General features: G+C 40.5%; 1 protein-coding gene across 3 annotated transcripts in view; it reads right to left on the bottom strand.

Moving 5' to 3' along the window:
• The window catches only part of SEL1L (SEL1L adaptor subunit of ERAD E3 ubiquitin ligase), a 54,691-nt gene extending 28,453 nt beyond the window's left edge, over positions 1-26,238 (bottom strand). For all 3 annotated transcript variants that reach the window (XR_006740452.1, XM_036429792.2, XM_036429800.2), the window contains exons 1-7: positions 26,053-26,238; positions 19,892-19,929; positions 18,507-18,738; positions 7,138-7,305; positions 3,586-3,691; positions 2,628-2,790; positions 6-59 (exon numbers count right to left, since the gene is read on the bottom strand). Coding sequence is in view for 2 of the 3 variants with exons in the window: in XM_036429792.2 (XP_036285685.1) it covers positions 6-59; positions 2,628-2,790; positions 3,586-3,691; positions 7,138-7,305; positions 18,507-18,738; positions 19,892-19,929; positions 26,053-26,122 (831 nt within the window). In the remaining variant the exon portion in view is untranslated. The remainder of the gene's footprint in view (positions 1-5; positions 60-2,627; positions 2,791-3,585; positions 3,692-7,137; positions 7,306-18,506; positions 18,739-19,891; positions 19,930-26,052) is intronic.
• Positions 26,239-26,658: the final 420 nt, after the last annotated feature.

Here is a 26,658-nt window from a genome sequence, read left to right as displayed (position 1 = left end):
ATTACCTTTGCCTGACTTGAATTAACACCAAGTCCAGAGGCGTAGAGAAAGCCAAGAGCCTGAAATAAAATGATAACTGCCTTTGGTGGAAGTTTATTCAAGACAGACATAGTTTTATGAACTCTGAAAAGATGAAAGAATCTTTAAATGGGAAACAATTTAAGTTGTTGCAAGTATGTACAACTTGGAATTAAAGAGCCTTAGAAATGCATTCAAGGTTTTACAAATTATACAATGAAATACAACTTTAAACAAGTCAAAATGTTTATCTTGAAAATTAAAGATAACTTAATAACTTATTAACTAGGGGGAAAAAAAAGTCTGAACATAAACATGGCTTTTACTTGATCTTGATGAACTATTATAAGAACAGAACAAATCAACACAATGGATAAGAGATTGCCAAGATCCACTATCCCAGGAACACAAAGAGGCAGCCAGAGGTCAAGGTGAAGCAGTCAAGGAAGAAAGGTCACTTTACAATGCTAGAGCACACCATTTTCTAAAAAAATTCAACCAATCAAAGAATGCACTAGTAAAGTCCTATCCTTTGCCTTGACAACATCGAAGTATAAGCTAATGTTGAAATAGTCTGAAAACAGACTTCTGTGACTAAGCAAATCTAAAACCTTCAGTAAACCTGAATTATTAAAGGCATCTTATATAATAGAGCTAATATGCAAATTGACCCTCACGCCCTCATAAGATGGCTGCCTACAACCAGGCTGGCAGGGGGTTTAGTGAGGGACGACCAAATGACTGAGCAGCAGGCTGTGTGGGGCAACAAGGTTGGCAGGGGGGTATAGTTGGGGGTGACCAGGCAGGTGGGGGCAGTTAGGAGTGACCAGTCCAGTGGGAGGTTGCAGTTGGGGGCAACCAGGCCTGCGGGGGGAGGGGGATGGGGGGGAGGGAGGAAGGGTAAGGGGTGACCAGGCCAGCAGGGGAGGGGGGAGGGCAGTTAAGGAACGACCAGGCTAGCAGGGAGGGGGAAGTTGAGGAGCAACCTGGCAGGCAGCGGGGGGTAGTTAGGGGTGACCAGGTCAGCAGGGGGGTACAGTTAGGGGCGACCAGGCAGGCAGGCAGGCAGGTGAGTAATTAGGAGCCAATGATCCAGGATTGTAAGAGGGATGTTCAACTAAACCAGCAGTTGGACATTCCCCCAGGGGACTGGAGGGTGCAGGCTGGGCTAAGAGGACCCCTGCCCCCCATACATGAATTTTGTACACCAGACCTCTAGTTTTAAATAAATGTAGTGGCACCCTAAATCCTAGTTGTCAACCTTACCATTACTAATAGGGAATCAAACAGATATTTTGTATCAAATGGTGTGATGCAATATGGAATGCAGAACATCCCCATAATGCAGTCCAGCCAAAAATATTTAACTAGAGTTCATCACAGTCTTTAGCTGTGACAGCCAGTTTATAGGAAATATAGATGATGAAAAAACAAACTAAAGAACACTATGCAGAAGTAAATGGATAAACTGAGTGAGGACAATCTGCAGAAAAATGGGCACTCTCTAACACAGAAAGAAAAAAAGAAAGGGGATGGTAATGCCAGAAATAACAGCAGAATATAAGGTATAGTCCGGGGTTAGGTTTGGACAAAACTAGTATAAAGGAAATGCTAAGGGTATTATATGATGCAGAAATTTACTGGCAAAGAAAGGGTATTATATGCTAAGGGTATTATATGATGATACCCTTATGAATATGCTAAGGGTATTATATGATGCAGAAATTTACTGGCAAAGAAAGGTGAAGATTAACGATTGAAAATAGCACATTATGGAACAGTAGACAATGACATCTTATTTTAATCAAGAATTTGTATGTATCTATACACACACAAAAAAAAAAGGTCTAGGGGTGTGTGCATGCATTAACATACTATTATACCAATGCTCATGTCTACTTGTACATATGCATTGTTGATTTTCTTAGCATTTTTAGTTTGTATTTCTAGTTTCTTATAATAGACCTGTACTGCTTCTGTAATATACATATATATACATATATATACATATATATATATGTGTGTATATATATATATATATATATATATATATATATATTTAAAAACATCAAGATTAATAAGAGTTGGAGCATCGGAACTTTGGAAAGAAATGCACTGGTAATTTAGGTATAAGCCAATTACCTTTACGTTTCATTCACTACAGATCAAATCTGGAAAACTACAGACATAATTGTGGCAAGATGCCTTAAGTGACTATAAACGTTCTCAGACAAAGGAAAAAGACTAAGAAGTTTGATAAAACGATCTGCCACAAAATTAATATTCAAAGATATTTTATTTTTATTTAAAATTGATTTCATAGATGAAGGGAAAGAAAGAAAAACATCAATGATAAGAGAGAATCATTGATCAGCTCCCTCCTGCACACCCCACACTGGGGATCGAGCCTGCAACCCAGGCATGTGCCCTGACTGGGAATCGAACTCTGATCTCCTGGTTCATAGGTAGATGCTCAACCACTGAGCCACACCAGCTGGGCAAGATATTTCATTTTTATTTTCAAAAGAAGTTAGGGCACAAAGATTAAGCTGCTGTTAAAATAAACAAGTGCTGTGTGGGAGGAGACTCTCCAGTGCAAGTACACTTACAGCCTGTCCCTTGGGAGAGCCTTCCTCAGTCAGCTTCTCAAACATCTCTTTAGCCGTCTGGAGGTTCTGGGTCAGGTAATCACCAAACAAAAGAGCATACGACACTCTCTCCAGGGCCTTGGTATGGTTCATGCTTGCTGCCTTTTGAAGATACCGATACGCTCTTTAAATGTAAACAATTAAAAACACATTAGCAATAATTCGGACTTTTATTACATTTTTTAAAGATCTGCTGAAATGCAACACAAACAATTTCCTTATTCTATAGTCATGTTACTTATGTGTGGAAAACATACTGGCTACTCTGTTTTTAAGTAAGGTACCAGTTTTCTCTGTCATCCTAATACCTTGGAATAGTCTAATTACACTAATGGTAATTCCCAAAACTTCCAGAAACATTAACTACACGTGCAGTGAAAGAACTGTAATAATACGGTGTCCTGTAAATAATCCAGTGATAACCATTGCAATTTAAAAAATATCTTTGCACAGAATATAAGTCAGCTGAAATTAGTGGGACATAAAATATTAGAAGACAGTCACTTGTTTTACATTCTTTCCAAGCATAAATTCCTAAATTCTAGTCTTTGTCTGCAAGAATATTATAAAACAAAAACAAACGAACAACAACAACAATAACTCCTTTTGTTTGTTTTATGTAATTTTAAATTCTAAATAGCATATGTATCCTTGGTTCTTGGAAACTACAACTTTAGCCCATTATTTCCATTCTGCTCATTGTAATTGGTGGGGTCAGTATTTACACCCTTTTTATTCTAACAAGCTAATATCTGATAAAAAGAATGCCACTGAAGTCCATATATGGTAAACTTCTTATAATGCAACTTAACAAAGCCTCTGTTCTGGTGAAACACTTTAAAAAAAAAGAAAACTTCGCTATTCATCTCTATAATGACCTATCTATCTTAGGGAGGCATCTACTCGCAGTGCTACGTACTCTCTTTTTTGGCTTTTCTTATTGCTTCCATTGAGGATTTTCATCCCAGTCTGGTACATCACTTCTGCTTCCTGCATTTGCCGTCTTTTAGTAGCCTCCTCTTCAGCTAAAAACAAAATGTTAAATGCACTTAAATGGATTTTAATTCTACACCAATTATTTATCAAGCATCAGCGTGTATTCTGCCTTTTGAGAACACAAATACAATTAATGATCTTTCATTCTTTTACAAAGCTGACTCCAAAGACACATATTTTAGCTGTGGCCTTTACCTGACAGAAGATAAAACATAAAACACACACAACTTGTTTACATCACGCAATATCAACTTGCTTTTGGGGGGTACTTTTCTGCTAGTAATTCTAAAACTTTTAATATAATTTGACTGAAATTTCAAGAGCAAATTATGATTATGTGCCAAGTCAGCTAAAATGAGGACAAAAGGATTATTAAAAAACAATAGTCAGCCCTTGCTGGTTTGGCTCAGCAGATAGATAGAACGTCAGCCTTGCCGAAACCAGTTTGGCTCAGTGGATAAAGCGTCAGCCTGCGGACTGAAGGGTCCCACATTCAATTCTGGTCAAGGGCATGTACCTCGGTTGTGGGCACATCCTCAGTGTGGGGAGTGCAGGAGGCAGCTGATTGATGATTCTCTCTCATCGATGTTTCTAACTCTCTATTCCTCTCTCTTCCAATGTAAAAAATCAATAATATATATATATATATATATATTTTTTAATATATTTTATTGATTTTGTACAGAGAGGAAGGGAGAGAGATAGAGAGTTAGAAACATCGATGAGAGTAATCAATCAGCTGCCTCTTGCACACCCCCTACTGGGGATATGCCCGCAACCGAGGTACATGCCCTTGACCGGAATCGAACCCAGGACCCTTCAGTCCCCAAGCTGATGCTCTATCCATTGAGCCAAACTGGTCTCAGCAAAATATATATTTAAAAAAAAAAAAATAGAACATCGATAATGATTAAAAAATAAATAAAGTCAGAAAAAATACCATTTTAGTTAAAGGACACTTTTTAAAAATTAATATACTTTTATTGATTTCAGAGAAGGGAGAGGGAAAGAGAAATGGAAACATCAATGATGAGAGAGAATCATTGATCAGCTGCCTCCCTACCTGCCCCCTCCTGTGGATGAAGCCAAAACAACCGAGCACGTGCCTTTGATGGGAATCGAACCCAGGACCCTTCAGTCTACATGCCGATGCTCTATCCACAGAGCCAAACTAGCGCAGGGGTCTTCAAACTACGGCCCGCGGGCCACATGCGGCCTGCAGAGGAGTCTGATCCGGCTCGCCAGGTTTTTTGGGCAGTGAGCGCAGCCGAGGTGTAACAGTAGGAATTAGTAGTTCATATAGTCCGGCCCTCCAGCTCTCTGAGGGACCGTGATCTGGCCCCCACTTTAAAAAGTTTGAGGATGCCTGATTAGGGCACTCAAAGGACACTTTATTTTTTTATATATATATTTTATTTATTACAGAGAAGAAGGAAGAGAGAGTTAGAAACATCCATCAGCTGCTTCCTGCACACCCCCCACTGGGGATGTGCCCGTAACCAAGGTACAGGCCTTTTACCTGAATCAAACTCAGAACATCTCAGTCCGCAGACTGATGCTCTATCCACTGAACAAACCAGTTTTGGCTCAAAGGACACTTCAAAAGCCTCACCTGAAATACTGTGTATCTTTATAAGGGTAAAGTATTTGATTAATTATATAATAAAAAATTTGTAAAATAACTGATTTTTATTAAATGTAGTTCTTGATTAAAGTTCAAGCTCTATTTTTTCCTTATTCACCAATACTTAAAATCACAGAATTGTTATAGATTTCTCAAAAATTATTTTGCTACTGTAATATAGTATTGTATCAGAAATCTAGAACTCATTAAGAGATATCTGAATATTTCATTAGGACCAATATTCATAGAAACAGGAGTTCTTATATACAAAGATCTGATTTTATTATACCAAAGTTCCTAATCATACTGGCCTACACACAAGATTTGATGTTATCTTCTAGGAGTGCCTAATTATCTATCAAAGCCATTATTTTGAAAGTGTTATTTGAAATCAAAGGAGATATGTTTAAGATTTCCTGTTGTTCTGCCGAAACTGGTTTGGCTCAGTAGATGGAGCATCGGTCTGCGGACTGAGGGGTCTCATGTTCGATTCCGGTCAATGGTATGTGCATTGGTTGCAGGCACATCCCCAGTATGGGGTGTGCGGGAGGCAGCTGGTCAATGTTTCTCTCTCATTGATGTTTCTGGCTCTCTATCCCTTTCCTTTCCTCTCTGTTAAAAAACCAATAAAATTTTTTTTTTTTAAAAAAGAAAAAGATTTTCTGTTGTTCTTTATTAGTTACAAAGTTTTTCCTGAAAAAATACTTTTAGAGGTCAGCCCCCTTATACTGACATTAACATGCAGGAAAGTGAAACATACATGATTTTTCAAATGCTACTAAGCACAGCACGTATTACTCCAAGTGTTTTTAAAGATTTTCAAAAATATATATTTTTGTTGATTTCAGAGAGGAAGGGAGAGGGTAAATAGATACATCAATGAGAGAGAATCACCAATTGGCTGCCCCTCCTCCCCCTGGAAGTCAAGCCCACAATCCAGGCATGTGCCCCTAACCAGAATCGAAGCCACGACACCCCCAGTCCACAGGCCAATACTCCATCCACTGAGCCAAAATGGCCAGGGCTAAAAGATTTTTTTAAAAATTGATTTGAGAAAAAAGAGAAGAAGGTGCAGGTGGGAGAGAGACAGAGAAACATCGATACAAGAAAACAGATGGACTGCCTCTTGAATGTCCCCTACCGGGTATTAAGCCTGTAATCCATGCATGTGCCCTGACCTGGAATCTAACTGGCAACCTTTCAGTGCAGAGGAAAGGACACTCAATCAAGTAAGTCACAAAGGCCAGGGCTCAAAATGTTTTTTAAAAGTTATTATTTTTCTTCTAACCACTGTTTTAAAAATATATATATTTTTTATTTATTTCAGAGAGAAAGGGAGGAACATCAATGATGAGAGAGAATCATTGATTGGCTTGCTGCCTCCACGTCCCCACTGGGGATAGAGCCAGCAATCCAGGCATGTGCCCTGACTGGAAATCAAATCATGACCTCCTGGTTCATAGGTCGATGATCAACCATTCAGCCACACAAGGTAGGCTCTTCCTTATCACGCTTAACTTTCTCCATAATGCTGTTTCCTTTACTATTAAAAAATGTTTTACATTTATTAAATTAGCAGCCTGCCTGAGGGTTTGCAGAACAACTTGTGCACACCAACAGAAAGCCCTCTCTAAATAAGACAGGGTGATAAGTTGCCTGAGTGACAGGTTGGAAATAAGTACACTGCATGCTTCCTGTGCTAAACTCTGTTCTTTAAGGCTATAACCATATTATTAACATGGTTGACAGACCATGTCTGTCAAGGGTAGAAAAAGATGGCTAGCAGAGGCCTTAAAGATATTTTTCAAGACATGGAGCAACGGGAAATTCCTCCTACAAATCAATACTTACTTTCACAAAAGCCCCACTTTTCATCTGCCTTGTAGTCATAGGTTGTAGCACACCATAGTCTGCCATCTTTCCTCCCATCTGACGTGCACTCATCATATTCCTTATCCAGGAAAAGAAAAGGGAAGTGGCAGGGCTCTCCATGTGCTGTGCCTTCAATGGCGGTCAAAGCTGGAAAGATAAGAAGAAAAATTAAAACATGAACAGCACCTGTGGTATTCATGGATTCAACACCATCAATTTCAGCTATTAGAATTTAAAGATGAAGATACATGATTTGGAATGAGGAATATACAAAAAGTCAGCACTAATCCTATTTAGGGGTGACTTGAAGGTGAGTCAACTTAGTGAGCATGAATAGCTGACTACCCAGCTCTGTAAATAGCTTAGGATTGCTGAAGGTCTTGAGATACAATAACCTTAGAATGTAGTCTACTGTACAACTTCTGTCCAACTAGTGAGCAAAAAATGAGGCAAATGCAACTGAATCAATTCCACTGCTTGGCACAACTCTCCTATTTTCCAAGTCAATTTCTCTAATAATATAAATACTAGGAAAATGATCCCTCAACATTTTACTAGAGCACTTATAATACATATTGAGTTTCTTTCTTTACCATACTCTAGTTCCTACTAGACTTAGAGTTTAAGGGTGGAGACCCTATCTTTAATTTGTTCCATAAGTGCTGAGGATCTCCTAGATGCCAGGAATGAAGTGGAGCAGAGGTCTCTGCTCTATAGAACTTACTGCCTCACAAGGAAGACAAGCATTAAACAAAAGTGTGATCGATGTTATGGAAAGGAAAGCCTCCCCTCGCCAGAACTAAAGCTTACAATGAACCTCCCAGAGCAGCGGTCGCCAACCTTTCTGACCTCACGGACCACCAGTGGTCCTCGAACCAGCGGTTGCTGTCCCAGAGGGAGTGGTTGAAAGGCTGCAGGGTGAGGTGGGGAAAAATAGTACAGACAGAGGGAGCAGGTATGATAAGAAAAGAAAATAAGCATGGTACATTAGACAAAATAAAAAGAGTTCAGGAAATTGGGACATACACGGTGAGTGACAAAGTAGATGAGAGAAGCAGCTAAAGAAGCACAAAGAAGCTAAGGTCCTGACTAATCTTACTGAAGAGTTTGAACTTCATCTCATCCTGAGAACAGTGGAACTCACATAAGAGTTTTAAGTAGGAGTGACATGCTCATTTTGCTAAAAGAGTGGACAATCGAATGGAGGGAGGGTTGGATAAGGTGACCAGTCCAAAGTTTGTGACAATCATCTAACCCAGAGGTAATGGGAGCTTGAAGAGGATCATGGAATGAAAGAAGTGGGAATACTGAAGTGATGCTAAGGAAGTAGATATGGTTCTACCTAGTGACTGACTAGATGCACAGAGGAGAGGAGGCAAGGAAGCTCCCAGGTGTTGGGCTTTAGGAAGGGAGTAGAAGGTTGTCCTTACTAAGATAAGAGGTTCCCGCTCCTTAACTGCTCGAAGTGACTCACTGTATCTAAACTGTTTGGAAAAACAATGTGGTTTATGCTCAACATCTGTTTTCTTTCTCAAGTCTGTAATTTTGGTACATGCTAGACAGAGAGTGATTACATGATTAGTCTCCATTAAACACTCCAAGTGCTGGGTCACTGATGAGCCTCTGGAAGGGAACATTTCCTGTGCTGTCACTTGTGCCACGGCACTTTGCTGGGTCCAAAGGCTCTCCCTGGAAACTTGCATCTGGCTTCCTTTGGACTTTGCCTCATCGTGACTTTGCTTTGTATTCTTTCACTATAATAAATCACAGCCATGAGTACAACTATATGCTGAGTCCTCCCAGCAAATCACTGAACCTAGGGGTGGTCTTGGGGACCCCCAACATTAATTGACCCTAACTCACTGAAATCCAGTGCGAGCGGTTTGGGAAAGGAAGGATAAGGGCAGGGTATGATGAATTTTGGGTTCCTGGTGGGTATGGAGTCACCTCGGCATGCAGCAGCAGCAGCGGAGCGCTGTGTGTGTGAGAGGGAGAAGTAACTTGTGGAACTTGAGAACAGATCCAGCTCCAGGAGAGCAGGCTCGCTGGGCTCCCAGCTGCTCTGGGCCATCCTGGTTAAAGTGGTGATGCCTTTGGGTTTGTTCTCTTCTTGGAATAGGAGAAAGGACCACCCACTCCCCGTCAAATTTCCAAAGGTGAAAGGTCAAAATGTTAAAACTGGGGGTGGGGAGTAGTGGTGAGGGGAAGGGAGTTAAATTAGGTCCTAGGGCTGGAGCCAAATTTTAGATACACCAGAAAAAAAGGGGAGGGAGGTAACATTCCAGCAGTTTTCTCCCAGCTGCAGCAGTTTTCCCTACTGTCCTTCCTCCCCTGCATTCCAGCCCAATCTTCCCTGGCTGCTGTGATGCTAACTAACACAGCAAGTGTTAAAGTTTTAAGTAAATTTGCAATGATGGGGGAGAAAGGGGGGAAATTGCAGTGGCTCTGTATTTTGTGGCTATTACATTTGAATGTATAGTAAAAATTGATAGAAAATGTTAAATGTTTGTAATCCCATATATGCCAGAGGAATAATCCTGATCAGGGAAAGCTGCACAGAAAAATGTGTCAGGGACACAGCTTCCATGCTTTTGCTACTGCTGGGTGGTTGTAACTTAAACTCTATGAGTATTGGGAGTAGGATAAGTTTCAGTAACTGAGGAGGAGCAGAGTTTGCTAGCCCAAAATATGCCTTTCTGAGATATAATTTAAGCTGATTATTTTTAAAAAATATTTTTTATTGATTTTTTACAGAGAGGAAGGGAGAAGGATAGAGAGTTAGAAACATCGATGAGAGAGGAACATCGATCAGCTGCCTCCTGCACACCCTCCACTGGGGATGTGCCCGAAACCAAGGTACATGCCCTTGACTGGAATAGAATCTGGGACCCTTCAGTCTGAAGGCCAACGCTCTATCCACTGAGCCAAACCAGTCAGGGCGAGCTGGTTATTTTTAAGAAACAAAAAGACTCAAGAAGAGCCTTTTAACCTCCTCCTACTCCTTACCTGCCTAAAGGAATTGAGATTTAAAAATTCCTGCTGCAGGACTTTATAGAAGATCACCTTAGCGTAATAAGAACCAAGTGAGGCAGACAGGGAGAAACCCAGCCAAATCTGCTAGACTCCCCTCCTTGCCCCACTATTTCTGGGTGGCCCTGCAAGAATTTGTTCACCAAAATACTTGCTCCTTTCCACCTACCTGTGAATTGCCTATATTCCCTTTGAATTCCAAACTACTATTCTAGCCCCCCTTCTCCTTAGCTCAAAATGATATGTAAGTCTCAACTGCTCCATTTGTCCATCCTTCCCAGATTCTTACAAAACCCCATATGTACATAAATAATAAATGTGATTATTTTCTCCTATTAATCTGTCTCATCTCAATTTGACTAGACCAGCCAGAATAATGAGGAAAAAGAGGGGACATTTCCACTCTCCCACACAATGGATGATATAGACTTCTGCTTATTGGAGCCTCTGGCAAGAGGGACACATGAAGAAAGAGAGGTGATCCACAGATGGAAATACACGTTTGAAGTTCTAAAAAGCAGATTTAGTTTGCGAGTGAGTGCTTGTGAAGGCAGAAGTCTGAATCTTAGAGACAGATGCACAGGTTTGTGAGTGGATCATTTTGGACTCAAAGAAAGACCCGGCTAAAGGGTGCAGGAAAGATACTGCCACGGGGACTTCTGGCCCTGCAGTATCTTGCTTTGGTGCTGCCGTAGAAAAGCCTCTGGCTTTTAACAGAATCCTGAACTTACAGATCCTCAGTGCCTGGGCTTGATTCTAAGCTACAAGCTGATACTGTCTGGGCTTGAGTCTAAGGTGCAAGCTGATACTGTCTGGTATAGGCTTCCAGCCTCGGCGTGAGTGGAACTGAAAGCAGGTCTGGGCTCGATAAACAGAACTCAGGCAGTGAGTGACCTCTGCACATTAGGTCCCCTCTCTGTGGGGCCTACACCGAGAGGAAATCAAGAATGCTGGGCTACACTGTCTGAGCCACATACAAATGTCCACAGGACAGGGCGTGCTTTTGGCTGGGACCATCTGAAATCAAGCTGCTGACCAGCTGTATGTTCCGACAGAGACTGACTTAACCTGTGACCTGCCCAAAGCTGCAAGCTGGGAGAGGATGCCTCTCAGGGGCTGTGACCCTCCACTCACGGGTGACAGGATGAAAAGGCTCCTAACCCCCTCGGGAACATGTCTCACTGTGGGGTGGAGGGGTCCTTGTGTCTGGCTCTCCTGGTGAGCTGCTGTTTGCAACAATCAGCTGATTACCTGACTCTGCTGCCCTCACCTTTCCCCTAGTGGACTCACCTTAGTGCAATTGGATTATTCATTGCAGCTCGCCTCAGAAAGGGCTTGACGTACTTGGCCAGTGTTGCTCAGTGGATGAGCACTGACCCATGCACCAGGAGGTCCCAGTTTGATTACCAGACAGGGCCCATGTCTGGGTTGCAGGATCGATCCCCAGTGCGGGGCATGCAGGAGGCAGCTGATCAATTCTCTCTCATCATTGATGTTTCTATCCCTCTCTCCCTCTTCCTTCCTCTCTATGAAAAACATATTTCAATAAAAACATATTTCAAAGAGGGTTTGACCTTTTCTAGGCTGCTCACTGGATAAGGGGAAGGAGGTTATGTAAGCTGATATTGAAATTTTTTAAGAATTCAGGATTCTGTCTTGAACAATTCCTGAACATGATGTCTTTCTAGTTAAGTTGTATAGAAATGTTTTTCTGTGGTGAAGGTGTTTGGTCCCTCTTGCACACTACCCCTCCAGATGAAAGGTCTGGTGAGAGTAGGGGATGATTGTGAAAAAACAACAACATAAAATTATGATTACTGAATGGAAACAATGATTTGGCAACAACCAAAGAAAATAAACCTAAACCTCTGCACCTGGAGAAGCACAAGAGAGGGGAGACGGTATTATGATCTTTGTTTTTTAAAACTTTTTCCGGGAACGCCTCCCTTTCCCTGAAGGAAAGCTCCTGTGCACCTTTCCCAGCTGTGGAGAGTGCTCTGCGCTCCGCCTGCGGAGCCCATGACCACGTGCCGCAGGGCTGACTACAAGGCGGGCGGCAGGAGGTGGCCCGGCCCCTGCCCTCTCCAAACGGAAACCTCCCGATGTGGTCCACAGTCCTGAGATGTATGAACTGGTGTCCTGGACAACAAAACCTTTTGGAACTGCCTGGCGGTCTCTCTGAAACCAAGGACTAAATTATTTGTACTGGAAACCCTAGGAAAAGACACCAAGGATGGGAAGCCACATTGCACTGCCTCAAGTGTGTCCTGCTTGTGTGTCCCAACTAATTTGCTTACTAATTCGTTTCCAGTGTTACCCCACAGCCCTCTGGGACAGTGCTTCTGTACGTGCACCCTGACCACCACGACACCACCAAAGCCCTGGGAGGCTTTCCGGTCAGCTTCACCTTACAGCCAGAGCTGAGCTAGGCCTGAATGGACACTTAGGGCCAGGTAAAAAGGTTAACACAGAAACCTGAGGAAGCCATCTTTATGATCAGTGGCATTTGTTAACTGGCTAAGTCCAGGACTTGGAAGGGCATAACTGAAGTTATTACTGCAGGTCGGCCTCGCTCTGCTTTCTGGGTCTTATCGATAATGACTTCACTGTGAAGACAACTTGGCCAATGACCACACCACGGGGCTGACTGTGCAGAGAAGACCTGACACAGCGGGCCTAGACTTCCCATCTTGAAGAGGCCTGCTTACAAGGCTGGCCCTGGGCTGGTGTCTGGGAGCTTAGATTTCTGAAGGACTCCCACTGCCCTAACGGCTAAGAGTGGCTCACCCCAACGACACAAACAATGCGATTTACACTGAGCACCTGCTTTGCTTCTGGAGGTCTGACAATTGGTATATAGGTACTAAACACAGAGTGCCTATGTGACCAGCCCCTAATAAGAACTCCAAGTACTTGGTCTCTAACAAGCTTTCCTGGCAAACAACATTTCACCTGGGTTGTCACCTGTAGCTGGGGAAATCAGCATGTACTGTGACTCCCCTCGCAGAGGCCCCTAAGCCTGTGTCTGGTTTCCCCAGACTTCACTCCACGCACCTTTCCCTTTGCTGATTTTGCTTTGTATTCTTTTGCTGTAATAAATCAAAGCTGTAAATACCACTCTATACTGAATCCTGTGAGTCTTTCTAGAGAGTTGCAGTCTTGGAGATCCCCCACAAACTGGGAATAAACTTAAACTGTTCAGGACACAGCAAGAAGGCAGTGTGGCTGGAATCCTGAGAGTGAAGAGGAGCGGTGGAAAACGCAGTTGGAGAGAGAGGAGGGGCTTGATCACGGAAGGCCTCATTAGTACAGGTGAGGAGCTGAGTTTGTTCTGCATGTGGCAGGAAGCCACTGGAGGCTCCTCAACAGGCAGAAAGATCAGACAGTGGGGAGTGGGGGTGAGGAGGCTGAAAGCAGGGGCAGGGGCACCAGATAGGAAGCTGAGCTTTCTTAGGAGAAGCAATATGGCAGTGACGTGGTTGGGAGGCTGACAAAGAAAGCAAGCCTAGAAGCAACTGCCATAAAACCCAGTTCCAATGTGGTTTGACTGCAACCACACAAAGCCATGCCTATGCAATTTATGTTACATAAGCTTTTTCATGTATTAATAATACATTAATAAAAGTCTAAATAAAACAATAAAGTAATTACTTAAAAACCAAAACAAGTGAGTCTAAATTTTTATAAAATTGTTGCTATAACTACACAAAATTATTCAAGTGATTTAAAAATACCCTATTACAAATACCTAGTAAAATATATACTAAAAACAAAAGAACTATAAAGGAATTTTAAACTACATTCAGTGTCCCTGTTGTTAGTGGCAAGGTGGCCATTGTTATTAACTATAGATACACCAGAGGCCCGATACATGAAATTCATGTAAGAGGCTCGGCCCTCGCAGCTACAGCTTCATTGGAAGGTTGTTCAGCTGTCTGATCTAATTAGCATATTATGCTTTTATTATTGTAGATAATTATGGATACATAGATGTTAGGATAAAGCAATATAAGATTAATATCATTAGGTACCAAGATTTTCAGCATCAGGGAAAGGAGACACAAACAAAAGAAGCAAAAACCCTACTGGGTAGAGAGGGCTAGCAGCAGACCTGCAACCCATTCTCTCCTTTTACTGCCCAAGAAACAGAGAAACAGAAAGTTGGCACAATTAAATCATCTTAGAAACGTGCTAACAAGAGACCTTCTGGCAAGCACACCAGAGGTTTTTACTACCAGGAGGCCTTACTCATGGAATGCTTTCGCAGGTTTATACTACCAGGAGGCCTTACTCATGGAATGCTTTCGTGCTCATTGAGATGAACCTGAGATGTATGTATTTACTAGTAGTATAAGGCATGATTTCCTAGAAAATTTCACACAAGCTATGCAGTTGCTAAAGAACAAACGGGAGATATTTCAAAACTGAAACACCTTTCTTTGGCTGAAGTCACACTCCACACTTAGAGACCTCACAAGTTGAAATCTGGGCCAGAGTGCATCCTAATTGAAGCAACACAGGACCTGGGAGCAGCTCTGGCTGCCATGAACTTCTGCACACAGTGTTGTGATCACTGTATCTTCAAAAATCTTAGTCACGTTTGATCTGATTCCCATGAGTCCAATTGGTCAATAGAATGAAGCATACGCATATAAAACCCATGAATTTGTAATGATGCTCAAAAGCAAAGCAAAACAAACAAAAACATGCTCACTGTTTCTTTTAGAGGCTGCTAGGACACCAATTTATTATTTAAAAATATTTCAAGGAAAAGAATCAAGCATTTATCCTGCTTTCCCTGTATGGACTATATTTCAGAGTAACCAAATAGTTGATGAGGGAAAGTTCTTTTTTTTAGGTTTTTTTTTTTTTTTTGCTGTTGTTGTTGTTTTTTAAAATATATTTTTATTGATTTCAGAGAGGAAGGGAGAGGGAAAGAAAGAGTTAGAAACATCAAAGATGAGAGAGAATCACTGATCGGCTGCGTCTTGCACGCCCCCAACCGGGGATCGAGCCCACAATCTGGGCATGTGCCCTTGACTGGAATCAAACTTAGGACCCTTCAATCAGTCCCCAAGCCGATATTCACATCCTGGGGGTGCCAGAAGAAGAGAGCAAGAAATTGAAAACCTATGTTAAAAAAAAAAAAAAATGACAGAAACCTTCTATAACCTGAAGGAAATAGACTTACAAGTCTCCAGAAAGCATAGAGAGTCCCAAACAAGACAAAGCCAAAAAGGCCCACACCAAGACACATCAAAATTAAAATAACAAAAGTTAAAGCCAAAGAGAGAACCTTAAGGCCAGCAAGAGAAAAGCAGTTAGTGCTAGAAGGGAGTTTCTATACGACTGTTAGATGATTTCTCAACCTTGCAGGCCAGAAGGGATTGGCAAGAAATATTCAAAGTGATAAAAAGCAAGGATCCTACAACCAAGATTACTGTACTCAGCAAAACTACCATAGAATCTAAGCTTATATAAAGAACTTCCCAGACAAGAAAAAGCTAAAGTTCATCACCACCAAACCAGTATTACATGAAATTTTAAAAGTTCTTCTTTAAGAGGGAGAAGGAAAAAAATTTTTTTTAAGTATGAACAATAAAATGACAATAAAATATTGTATGAACAATAAATATGAAATATTTATACGAAAAAAGTATGAACAATAAAATGACAATAAATATATTTACCAACAACTGAATCTTAAAGAAAGAAGCAGAACAGAAACAGACTCACATATACAAAAAACATTTTGATGGTTGCTAGATGGGAGTGGGGTTGGGAAGATTGGTGAAAAGGGTGAAGGGATTAAGAAGAACAAATTAGTAGTTACAGGATAGTCATGGGGATGTAAAGTATAGCATAGGGAATATAGACAATAATATTGTAATAACTATGTTTAGTGTCAGATGGATACAAGTTTTATCAGGATGATCACTTAGTACAGAGATTTTTCAACCCTTTTCATCTCATGGCAATAATTACTAAAATTCTGGGGCACACACACAAAAAATGTATTTTTTGCCAATCTGACCAAAAAAAAAAAAGGTATAATTTTGATTCATTTATACTGAATGGCTATTGCTGTGTTGGCTGTTGTCATTTTTTATTTGACTATCTGAGAGAAAAGAGGTCAGGTATTGCACATTTTAAAAATCCTTGCAGCATATTGGTTTAAGATTGCTCACTTAGTAAGTTATATAATGTCTAGTCACTGGGTTGCATACCTGAAACTAATATAATGTTGCATGTCAACCGTAATTGAAAAATACAAATTATTTAAAGAAAAGATAAATAATAAAAAGGAATGAATTAAACTATAATACTTGGCCCAAATTTTAAAATGGTAATAGATAGCTGGCCTAGATACAGGAATAAAAGTTAGTTTCACGCTCTGATCAGTTTGGCTTATTGGATAGAGCGTGGGCCTGCAGACTGTAGGGTCCCAGGTTCGATTACGGTCGGGGGCACATGCCTGGGTTGTGGGCTTGATCCCCAGTGGGGGCGTGCAGGAGGCTGCCGATCAGTGATTCTCTCTCATTGATGTTTCTGTCTCTCTCTCCCTCTTCCTTCCTCTCTGAAATCAATTAAAAAAATTTTTTTTTTAAAAAGGTAGTTTCAAAGGAAGCAAACCAACTTATTTTTCTGAAGATCAATTTAGTAATATGTATCAAATGTCTTTTAAAATTTTACATTTAGTCCATCAAATTCACTTTTAAGAACCAATTCTCAGGAAATTTTCATAGATGTTCACAAGAAACATCTAAAATTATCTCTCAGCCCTAACCCGTTTGGTTCAATGGATAGAGTGTCGACCTGGGGACTGAAGGGTCCCAGGTTCGATTCTGGTCAAGGGCATGTACCTTGGTTGCGGGCACATCCCCAGTGGGAGGTGTGTTTCTCTCTGATCGATGTTTCTAATTCTCTATCCCTCTCCCTTCCTCTCTGTACAAAATCAATAAAATATATTTAAAAAAAAAAAAAAGACATCCCCTAAAAATAAGACCTAGCGCATCTTTGGGAGCAAAAATTAATATAAGACACTGTCTTATTTTCGGGGAAACAGGGTAGTATATAAAATTTGATCCAATTTAGTCTTAAAACCGTACATCTTATACTGGCAAGAGTAATTAATTCTTCATGATGTTAATAGCTGTTATTTCTAGTTGATGGGATCAATATATTTAAAAAATTTTAGATTGGTTTTTCTATTAATGTTTATGGAATTTTTATAACTAAAAATTATATTTTTAAAAGATAAAAATCTCAATCAAGTCCTGAAAGTGACTAACAATAAAATAATAAATGGGTATAGCAGTGATCTTTATTTATTTTTATTTTTATTTATTTATTGATTGATTGATTGATTGATTTTTCACAGAGAGGAAGGGAGAGGGATAGAGAGTTAGAAACATCGATGAGAGATGATCAGCTAGCAGTGATCTTTAAACAAAATGATAGAAGGGTGGAGGGACAGTGTATAGTGGACACACATTGCTGTGATATATATGTTTTAAATTAAAAAATAGAGGGTGTCAAGGTGAAAGTTAGAAGAGAATTAAAGTTTATGTAAGCTTCAATTACAGTGGAATAAATACCTAAATCAAACTTCCTAGGATGACTGAAAAGGTTACAGCAGTAAAAATCCTAACACAATTCTGAAAATAACCAAAGTAGCATGTTAGACAATCCTTCCTGAGTTTCTAATGTGTGTACCATTCTCACATATTATTACATACTGGGGTCCAAAAATAAATGTTACCGTGTTTCCCCGAAAATAAGACATCCTCCGAAAATAAGACCTAGCGCATGGAAAGATAAGACATCCCCTGAAAATAAGATCTAGCGCAACTTTGGGAGAAAAAAATCAATATAAGACACTATCTTATTTTCGGGGAAACAGGGTAGAATATCTACAATAATAAAAGGATAATATGCTAATTAGACCAGACATCATTCCTGACAAAGCCGGGCCGAGGGAAGCCAGTCGGGGTCCCGGGTGCCTGCGGGCAGTTAGAGGAGGGAAGCAGCCCGGGTCCTGGATGCAGGCAGCCGGGGAAGGAAGGCCTACTCTTGCACGAATTTTCATACATCAGGCCTCTAGTTAATAAAAATGCAATTTTAACTATTGAATTTGGCCAATGTAGAGTGGGTCAAATCTGTTAAGTGAATAACTTTGATAGGTGAAAATCTTGTAAAACTAAATTTTATACATTATATGTGGTTAATAATCAGTAAACCCAGATTTCTGCATCTTTTACTCTAGCTTTAAAATCTCATTCGTAAATCAAACGAAAGCCAAGAAAATGTCAGACTACCTGGTTTCCGTACTTGCGTTGGTTCTTCATAATCTTTGCTTTCTGGATTTGAAGATTCTAAAAAGCTGACTTCTTCTGTGCCACTTTCCCCTTCTTGGCTCCTGGGGCCGTCTTCCTCCTCCTGAATAGGTGATTCCAATTCTGGCTCTTCTGAATCAAGAAATATCTGACCAGCAACTACTCTGCCTGCTGTGCTGTGGTCCTTTACTGACTCATCTGATGGCAAAGAAGTCTGAGAACAGAGAGTATTTTTAGTTATCAACAGTACCAAAATTGGCTTCAATCCAACTTGACCATTACTTTTATAATATGGATATCTCTCCTTCAGCTCCCTGAATGTGCCATACTTGCTCATCTCTATAGGTTTTTGTAGGTGTTCATCACATTGTCTGCATCACCTGCCTAACTCTGCCTCTTCAAATTTCAACTGAGATGTTACTTTTTCCAGAAAGCCCTTTTTTTTTCTAATTGATTTTTTTTTTTTTCCTGAATCAAAGAGCTGCTGTATTTCTGCTAAAGAGACAATAACACAGATAAGTCAAAGAGCTGAATGGGAAAGGGGTAGACCGTGCAAAGTGGAAACCTAACATAAAAAGACACACATACCAGTAGCCTGTTTAAGGGAGGGAGGGAGGAAGGGAAGGAGTGACTGAGCCACGACTTGGGCATGTGCACCAACCAGGAATTGAACCAGAAACCTTTCAGTGCACAGGACCACAGGATGACACCCAACCAAATGAGCCATATTGGCCAGGGATGGGAAGTATTTCTTAAGTCCTAAAGTCTGGGTTAGGATCCTCCCATACACGCTCCCAATGTTATCTTATAATTCCCCTTATGATAGCCCGGTTCTAAAACTTCCTGTTTCTTATCTATATTTCCTCTAATCTAGAGATCAGGGATCATAACTGGTTGGTCTACTTGAATACATAATAATCAGCATTAACCATTCAATCAAGCAATTTAAGTGCATAATTCAACAGATTCTTTAAAAACATTGATATAAGTAGAAATAAATGGTAGAGAGTCTTCAAAATTTAAAAAACTAAACATTAAAAGAATAAAATCAATCTCTCTTTAGGCAATAAGAGCCTTTAGGCTCTTTCACATACACAAACACACACACACACATCTGGGAACATTCAAGTTGAAATTAAACCTAATAACCAACATTCTTAATGGAAATATTTATTATTTTCTCTCCCATAGGTCAGTGGGTTTTTTCTTACCGAAGAACTAGAACTATATATTGACACCTGCTATCTTTTCTTTTTCTTAAAAAAAAAAAAAAAAAATCCAATTCTGTTTCTCAAAACATACAGATTTCATATCCTTTGTTTTAAATCGGGCATCAAATATGAGTCAATGCAAATGTTCGTACATACCTTGGAATCTAAGGATTCATCCTGGCTGCTTTCATCATCTGTAAAAAAATTTTTAAGACAACTTGGTCATCTTTCTTGTTGGGAAGTCACAGGTATTATGAAAAGAAAGCATTTGGTAAGTACAACAAATAATAATCAGGCACTGGATAAATAAAACTAGAATTATCTAAAGCTGGCTGTATTCAACAACAGTTCAGAAAAGATTACATGAGAGGAGAAAAAGGGGGTGAGATGGTCGTTTTTCCAGGAAAAAAATTTGCTTGATCCGTTATACAGGTAGGAAGACCAACAACTACCACACCACAACCAGATACTTCAGGATACCATCCAGTTATTCTGTATATACTCAGACTACTGCTGAGAGTTACTAAATTTATAAAAATCAGTCTCTGATTTTGTGGTTCAGGATTCTATTCTTTTCCTCTGCTCAGAATCTGGAGTTACACCAGCTTATGTTAATGCCAATTAGCACTTTATTGTTCACTAAGACTACTAAAGATGTGCCCTAAGAACTATTATTATTATTTGACAGTAGAGTTAGTATACTGAGATAGTTGTGTACTATTTTACTGAAGAGATAACCAGATACAGGTAAAAAGTATCATCATACTATCATGCATTCATTCACAAAAGATATACGTATTTATTGCCGAAACCGGTTTGGCTCAGTGGATAGAGCGTCGGCCTGCGGACTGAAAGGTCCCAGGTTCGATTCTGGTCAAGGGCATGTACCTTGGTTGCGGGCACATCCCCAGTAGGGGGTGTGCAGGAGGCAGCTGATCGATGTTTCTCTATCATCGATGTTTCTAACTCTCTATCCTTCTCTCTGTAATATATCAATAAAATATATTTTAAAAAAGATAAACGTATTTATTAAGAAATCAACAGCTTATATTAAATAGACAATGAACCCAGCCACTAATTATACCTTTTTCCCCAAATTCACACCTGCTGCTTTGGCTTTGCCCAATTACATTAATTCTCCTTCTATTATTCTGTGTTTTCCTGGTATTACTTCTATTCTGGTCACTGGTTATTCTTTGTCCTTTTTGTTTTGTTTTGTTTTGGTTTGTTAATTCTCACCAGATAATTTTTCCCCCCATTGATTCTTATTTTTATTTTTAGAGAGAGTGGAAGTGGGAGGAGAGACAGAGAGACATGGGGTCTGGGGATGGTGCTGTGCCCTTGACCAGAATCAAACCTTCAACCCTTCAGTCTAAGAGCCAATGCTCTAACCACTGAGAAAACTCGATAGGGCTTGTTCTTATGTAAACACATGTGACAACTCCATGCCCGTATGCAAATGTTTGGTCTTTGTGTTTCTGGCCAGTTAACAAATAAAGGATCTCTAAGCTTCCTTTTTCACTCTTAAAATTACATAATTTTAGCTAGGAATGAGCTTCAGTTTTGCCTGTTCCATAAGTTATATGAGAAATTAACCAGTAGACAAAATGTCTTAAGACCATGTGATTTTTACTAGAAAATTTCGTGTTAGAGTTGCCATATATCTTTACTTCATATGGTCATATTATTCATAACCTGTAATTCTAAGATATAACAAAAACATGTTTTAGAATTTGTATTATCACTGAGCTAACCTTTAAGAATTATAAACAACTCAAAATTATATACAAAACACATAACTCTATTTCACAATATTGGTTTCTTTTGAATATTTGAAAAAAGCCTATTAGTGAGGTTATGTCATATACAAAAGTGCTGTCAATTGAAAGAAGCTTAAGTTACAGCTTCTTTCATATCACTGTTTTAGATTACCTTTCATATGTTTTCATTCTGTGGGAAGGGAGAGGGGGGAGAAGAGGATATAGCATGTCTTAATCCACAGTGCCCATACATTTAGGTAGTGATATCAATCCTATATAATAAAAGCCTAATACGCTAAATGTCTGATTGTTTGACTAGTCGCTATGATGTGGCAGACGCTCTGACCAGTAGGTTAGCTTGCTGCCAGGGTCCAGCTGATAAGGATTGGGCAAGACAGGCTGAACATGCCTTGGAGTTCTCCCGTGGTCCTTTCCCGCCCAATCGTGCACCACACCAGTGGGGTCCCTCAGCCTGGCCTGCACCCTCTAGCAATCCAGGACCCCTCAGGTGATGTCAGGAGTTGTTTTCGGCCGGATTCCCGCTGGACAGACAGAGGAACTCCACCAGTTCATGGGTGCATGAATCTATGCACTGAACTCTAGTTAATTAATAATCATCCTGCATGCTAACTTCTTCACAATTATCACCCAAAGCCCAAGTTCTAACATATGGTTCAAATTCCATTCTCAACAAATATTTGGATAAAGGGGAAAAAATTCATCTCTATTATATATTGAAGTTGTATGTGTGAATGTATTCAATTAATCACAAACATTAGATAGTAAATAAATCAAGAGCAGACAGTGAATATGCAAATATATATGAAGAGCAGACATTGAATATGCAAATATATATGGTATATTACTAAATACTAAAACTTTAGATTATCTGGAATTCTTAATCACTAAATTTAGTATCCGTCACAACAGGTCACTAAATAATACAGATACCTATAAATAAATTTTAAGACATATACATTTGAGATACTACAAGCTATTAGGCATTAATGTGTTTCTGAACTCTAACAGACATGGAAACTTGTGGTGACAACAGGGTTATTTCATGTGAATTGCATCATGCTTCTCTCTCTTTCTCTTTTCTCTTCACAAACAGGAATAGATACTAAGGTTACTGGCAAATAAGAAAATTCTTTCTCCTTTACTAAAGTGGGAGAAGCTACCCCAGATGGTAGTTTTAAAGGATAAGCTATTTTCTCTTTCAAACTGATATATCTACTCGCATAACGCATTTAAAGAAGTTGCTTATAACCTAAAGATTCTGATATGTAGAAACCAGGTAAGGATTAAAGACACTGAAGTTATGCATCAATAACACAAAAATAGTAATGCTTTTTATCAGAACACAGACATCAAGCAACAAGAAAACTGCAAAGGGATTCAACGAGGAGTTTCGGATTTCTCACTCAACAGTTTCACATCCAAAATATAATGGTTTGCATTACTTTAGTAATCGTACACCTTCCTTTGAAAAAGATCAATTTTCATTTTTATTTTATTAGCTAACAACACTGCAAAGTATCAAGTATATTCTTTCGGGGAAAGTAATGATTACAAACTCATTTTCTAACTTGTCATGTAAATTACACGGATACACCTTCAAACAGAAAAGCTTAAGAGTTTGGTGCAAAAAGACATCCTGTTTTCTGCTTTACCACTGAATCTATGCGGATTCTATTATAGGATACTCTTGATTCTTAATTACTCCTATTCTGAAGCCTGGAGACCTGGGTTCAAAACCTGGCTTCGTTATATATTGATTTTATCCATGTGGTTCAATATGGCAAACTTTCTCAGACTCCTTTTCCTCACTGTACCAAAGAATAATACCATCTGCCCTGTTGACTCACAGTATTTTTGAAGAAAAATGAAACATCCTCTGCAATTTCTAATCTATTCTCTGGATGTATGGTATTAATACAACTCTTACTTGAAATACCCAGCAATGAACCTAATGTAAAAGACTCTGAAACGGTTTTGGCCCAAAGAGAGAAAAGGAAACCATTTGCCTCTTCCTGCCAAAAATAAGAAAACATGTATTTCTAAGTGAGAAAAGTTTACAGTACTTTTCACTATTATCTTGAGAAAATAAAGGAGAAATACCTCTTCAATATCCTTCTTCAAAATGTATTTATTCACAGAGAAAATAAAACATTTCCCATAAAAGTATCATTTTTATACATGCATCTAAAGCAAGATATTAGGGAATAGCTACGGACAGTGATAGGATCAAAATTCTTTTTGTTGGCTGATCATCATAGTCCACTTGCTAATAAATGCAACTTCTTCTGGGTAATTAATAACATTCAAACTTTTTAAATCAACACAAAATTATAACCCAAACCCAGATTTTTAACTAGAAACAACTCTTTAAATCTAAACTAAAAATGAATCTGACAGTGCATATAAATAAGCAATTTAATGAATAAAAAGAAGTCAACTGAAAATCCATGTAACTCTCAATTTCTAAAACTCTCTCACATAAATATTTTAGGATATTTGCACTTTCTATCAGCCCAGGGATGCCTTTATTATCTGTCAATATGCACATCTTACATTATTTAGTTCTCTGCCTCTACCAGAGAAATGTTTTGACACAATTTAACTATGAGTGAAATCACAGCAGACAGTTCTTGAACTTACATCAACACAACCCAAAGGGTTAGCACTTCAGTATTAACAGTTTTCTATGATAACATACTGAGAGTCCCAAGTGTTGGTGAATTGACTTCAAGGATCATCTCCACGCACATGGAGCTCTAACTATGTAAAATCTAACTAAAGGAAGATGCAGGAAGGTGTCTGTATGCTTTCATTTTCTCCAAGTTCTGCAAGTTGAATTCACAAGGATATACACATGCTCTTTAACTAGCAGTCCTCACAGTTTAGTGTAAAGAATCATTTGTGAAGCTTGTGAAAAACTACAGACACCCTGGCCTGTTCCAGACATAAAACTGCATTTTTTACAAACCTCTACAAGCAATTCTCATACAGGCGGTCCATGGTCCATCAAGTACTCTACCATGGGACAGCAAGTAGTTTGCTTTCATACTTCCTTTGATCTAATAACTGCTAGCAGTGCTCCAAGAATTACGTCAAGTTTTAAAGATTTGGTCCTTAAAACAAACTATTGATGAAAGGGGGGGGGGGGGGGGTTGCCAGACCTCAAAGCGTGATGTCGGCAGTCACATAACTAGCATATGCTTGTTGCTTTTGAAATGGTATCTCAAACCACATTATGGATAGAATTTTAGGTTTAGGCCTCTTATTTTAGAAGCAGAATGACGTTACGGCATTGACTTACAACTAGGGCAGACAATTTGGGGATTCAACTAACCATCTGGGAAATTTTCTGTTGAAAAAAAGGATTGACATTTATACCCTGCCTTGTTCTAAAAAAAATGTTCAAGCCACAGAACAGCTGTCTTGTCAACGAAAACTGATTAAAATTCAAAAGCTTTACTGTACTAATTATTTCCCAACACTTAGACACACTAAGTGTTTCTTTACCAAACACACTTTCAAAACAGAAGTTTTCAGATGTAGGGGGACTGAAGTACTAAAAGAAAAAAATAATTATTTTTAGAACCAGAGTATAAATCAGCTAATTTGTAAAATCACAGGGATTTCTATATCTACATACCAGTTAAAAGTAGGCCCTGGCTGGATGGCTCAGTTGGTTGGAGCCTCGTCCAGTACACCCAAAGGTTGTGGGTTCTATTCCCATGGTGTGTAAGGAGTGGGGGGAGCAACCTATCCGTTTCTTTCCCTCTCCCTTCTCCTCTATAAGATCAATCAAAACCATATCCTCGGGTGAGGATTTTTTTTATAAAGTTAAAATTAGTTGCAATCCTTTTTAAATGTATAGGGACCATGATTCCCCCCAAATCATAAAATTATTGTCAACAAACATGAGACAACTCAGAAACACTGTGACATTGAGGTAAAAAAACACTTTCTTGGGAATACTCCTTTTTAAAAGGGGGAGGGAATGAACACAATTATATCAAAGGTTTTCGTGATTAATCAAAGAGACGGAGGACCGTCTCAGGTGCTCGCACACCCCTGTCAACCTCTCCTGGCTTTGGTGCACCTGGCTCTGCCTTGGGTGTCAAACACCTAATTGACAGATTCCCCGAGCCGGAGTGTCTGTCAGACCCGATGCAGCACACAGTCCACCCGAGAGCCGAGCGAGCTCCGGGGGGGACGGGGAGGGGGGCACCTCCCGTGTCCCTGCGGGTCTGACCAGCGGCGGCACTCCCTCCCAAGGAGTCGATTCCCCACCCGCGAGGAGTCCTGCAAAGTTCGCTCAGTGAGCAGAGGTGTGGGCACGGGGACCGCCCTTGCTTCCCCTCCCTTCTCCAGTCCCCTCACCACCCTCTCTAGCTCAGGCCCACCGAAGCCCAAGGACCCACGGCGGCTGACAGGTGAGATCGGAGAGAGTGGAGTCTCCAGCCCTAGCCCCCAAGGCCCTGCCCGGGATGGAGGCCGGGGGGGCGGTGGCTCCTGGCCTCCGACCCAGGGTGGGCAGATACTGACCCGAGGACGCCGAGGCCGTGCCCAGCAGCACCGCGCAGAACAGCAGCGTCAGCCCGACCCGGACCCGCATCCTGCTCTCGGGGCTGCCGCCAACCCCGGGAGCTGTCGCTTTCGCCTCTGGCGCCACCAACTCTGCCGCCGACACCGCCGCCGCCGGGCTCTTCCTGCTCGCGTCTCTGGCTCCACCCCTTCCCAGGCCCCACTGCCCCAGAGCGCAGCCAATCCCCGCCTGCCGCCACGGGCTCCTTGCCCAATCGCCGCGGTCTTCCCGCCCTCCTCCCTGCCCCGCCCACGGGGTCAGGGATTGGCCAATCCTTATGCGATGCTCTCACACGGGCTTTCCCGGTTGGGCCACGGCGTCACCGACATGGCCCCAGTTAATTGGTAGCTCCTGGACTCCACCAGCCCGGAAAATCGGAGCGGGATTCCAGGGCTGGGAAGTCACCGAAGACTACAAGTACCACAATGCACTTCATGGGCTTCTCGCGTTGTGTGCTCATGGGAAGCGTAGTCCACCGTGCGGTGTGCTTTAAAAGCGCAGGTGGCTGTTGAAATGAAAAGAACTTTGCTAACACCTGGGCAGGACACTAACTCAAAGCCTTGAAC

This window comes from Pipistrellus kuhlii, unplaced genomic scaffold (genome assembly GCF_014108245.1).
Source record: "Pipistrellus kuhlii isolate mPipKuh1 unplaced genomic scaffold, mPipKuh1.p scaffold_m20_p_1, whole genome shotgun sequence".
NCBI lineage: Eukaryota > Metazoa > Chordata > Mammalia > Chiroptera > Vespertilionidae > Pipistrellus > Pipistrellus kuhlii.
This window is presented reverse-complemented; position numbering and strand designations above follow the sequence as displayed.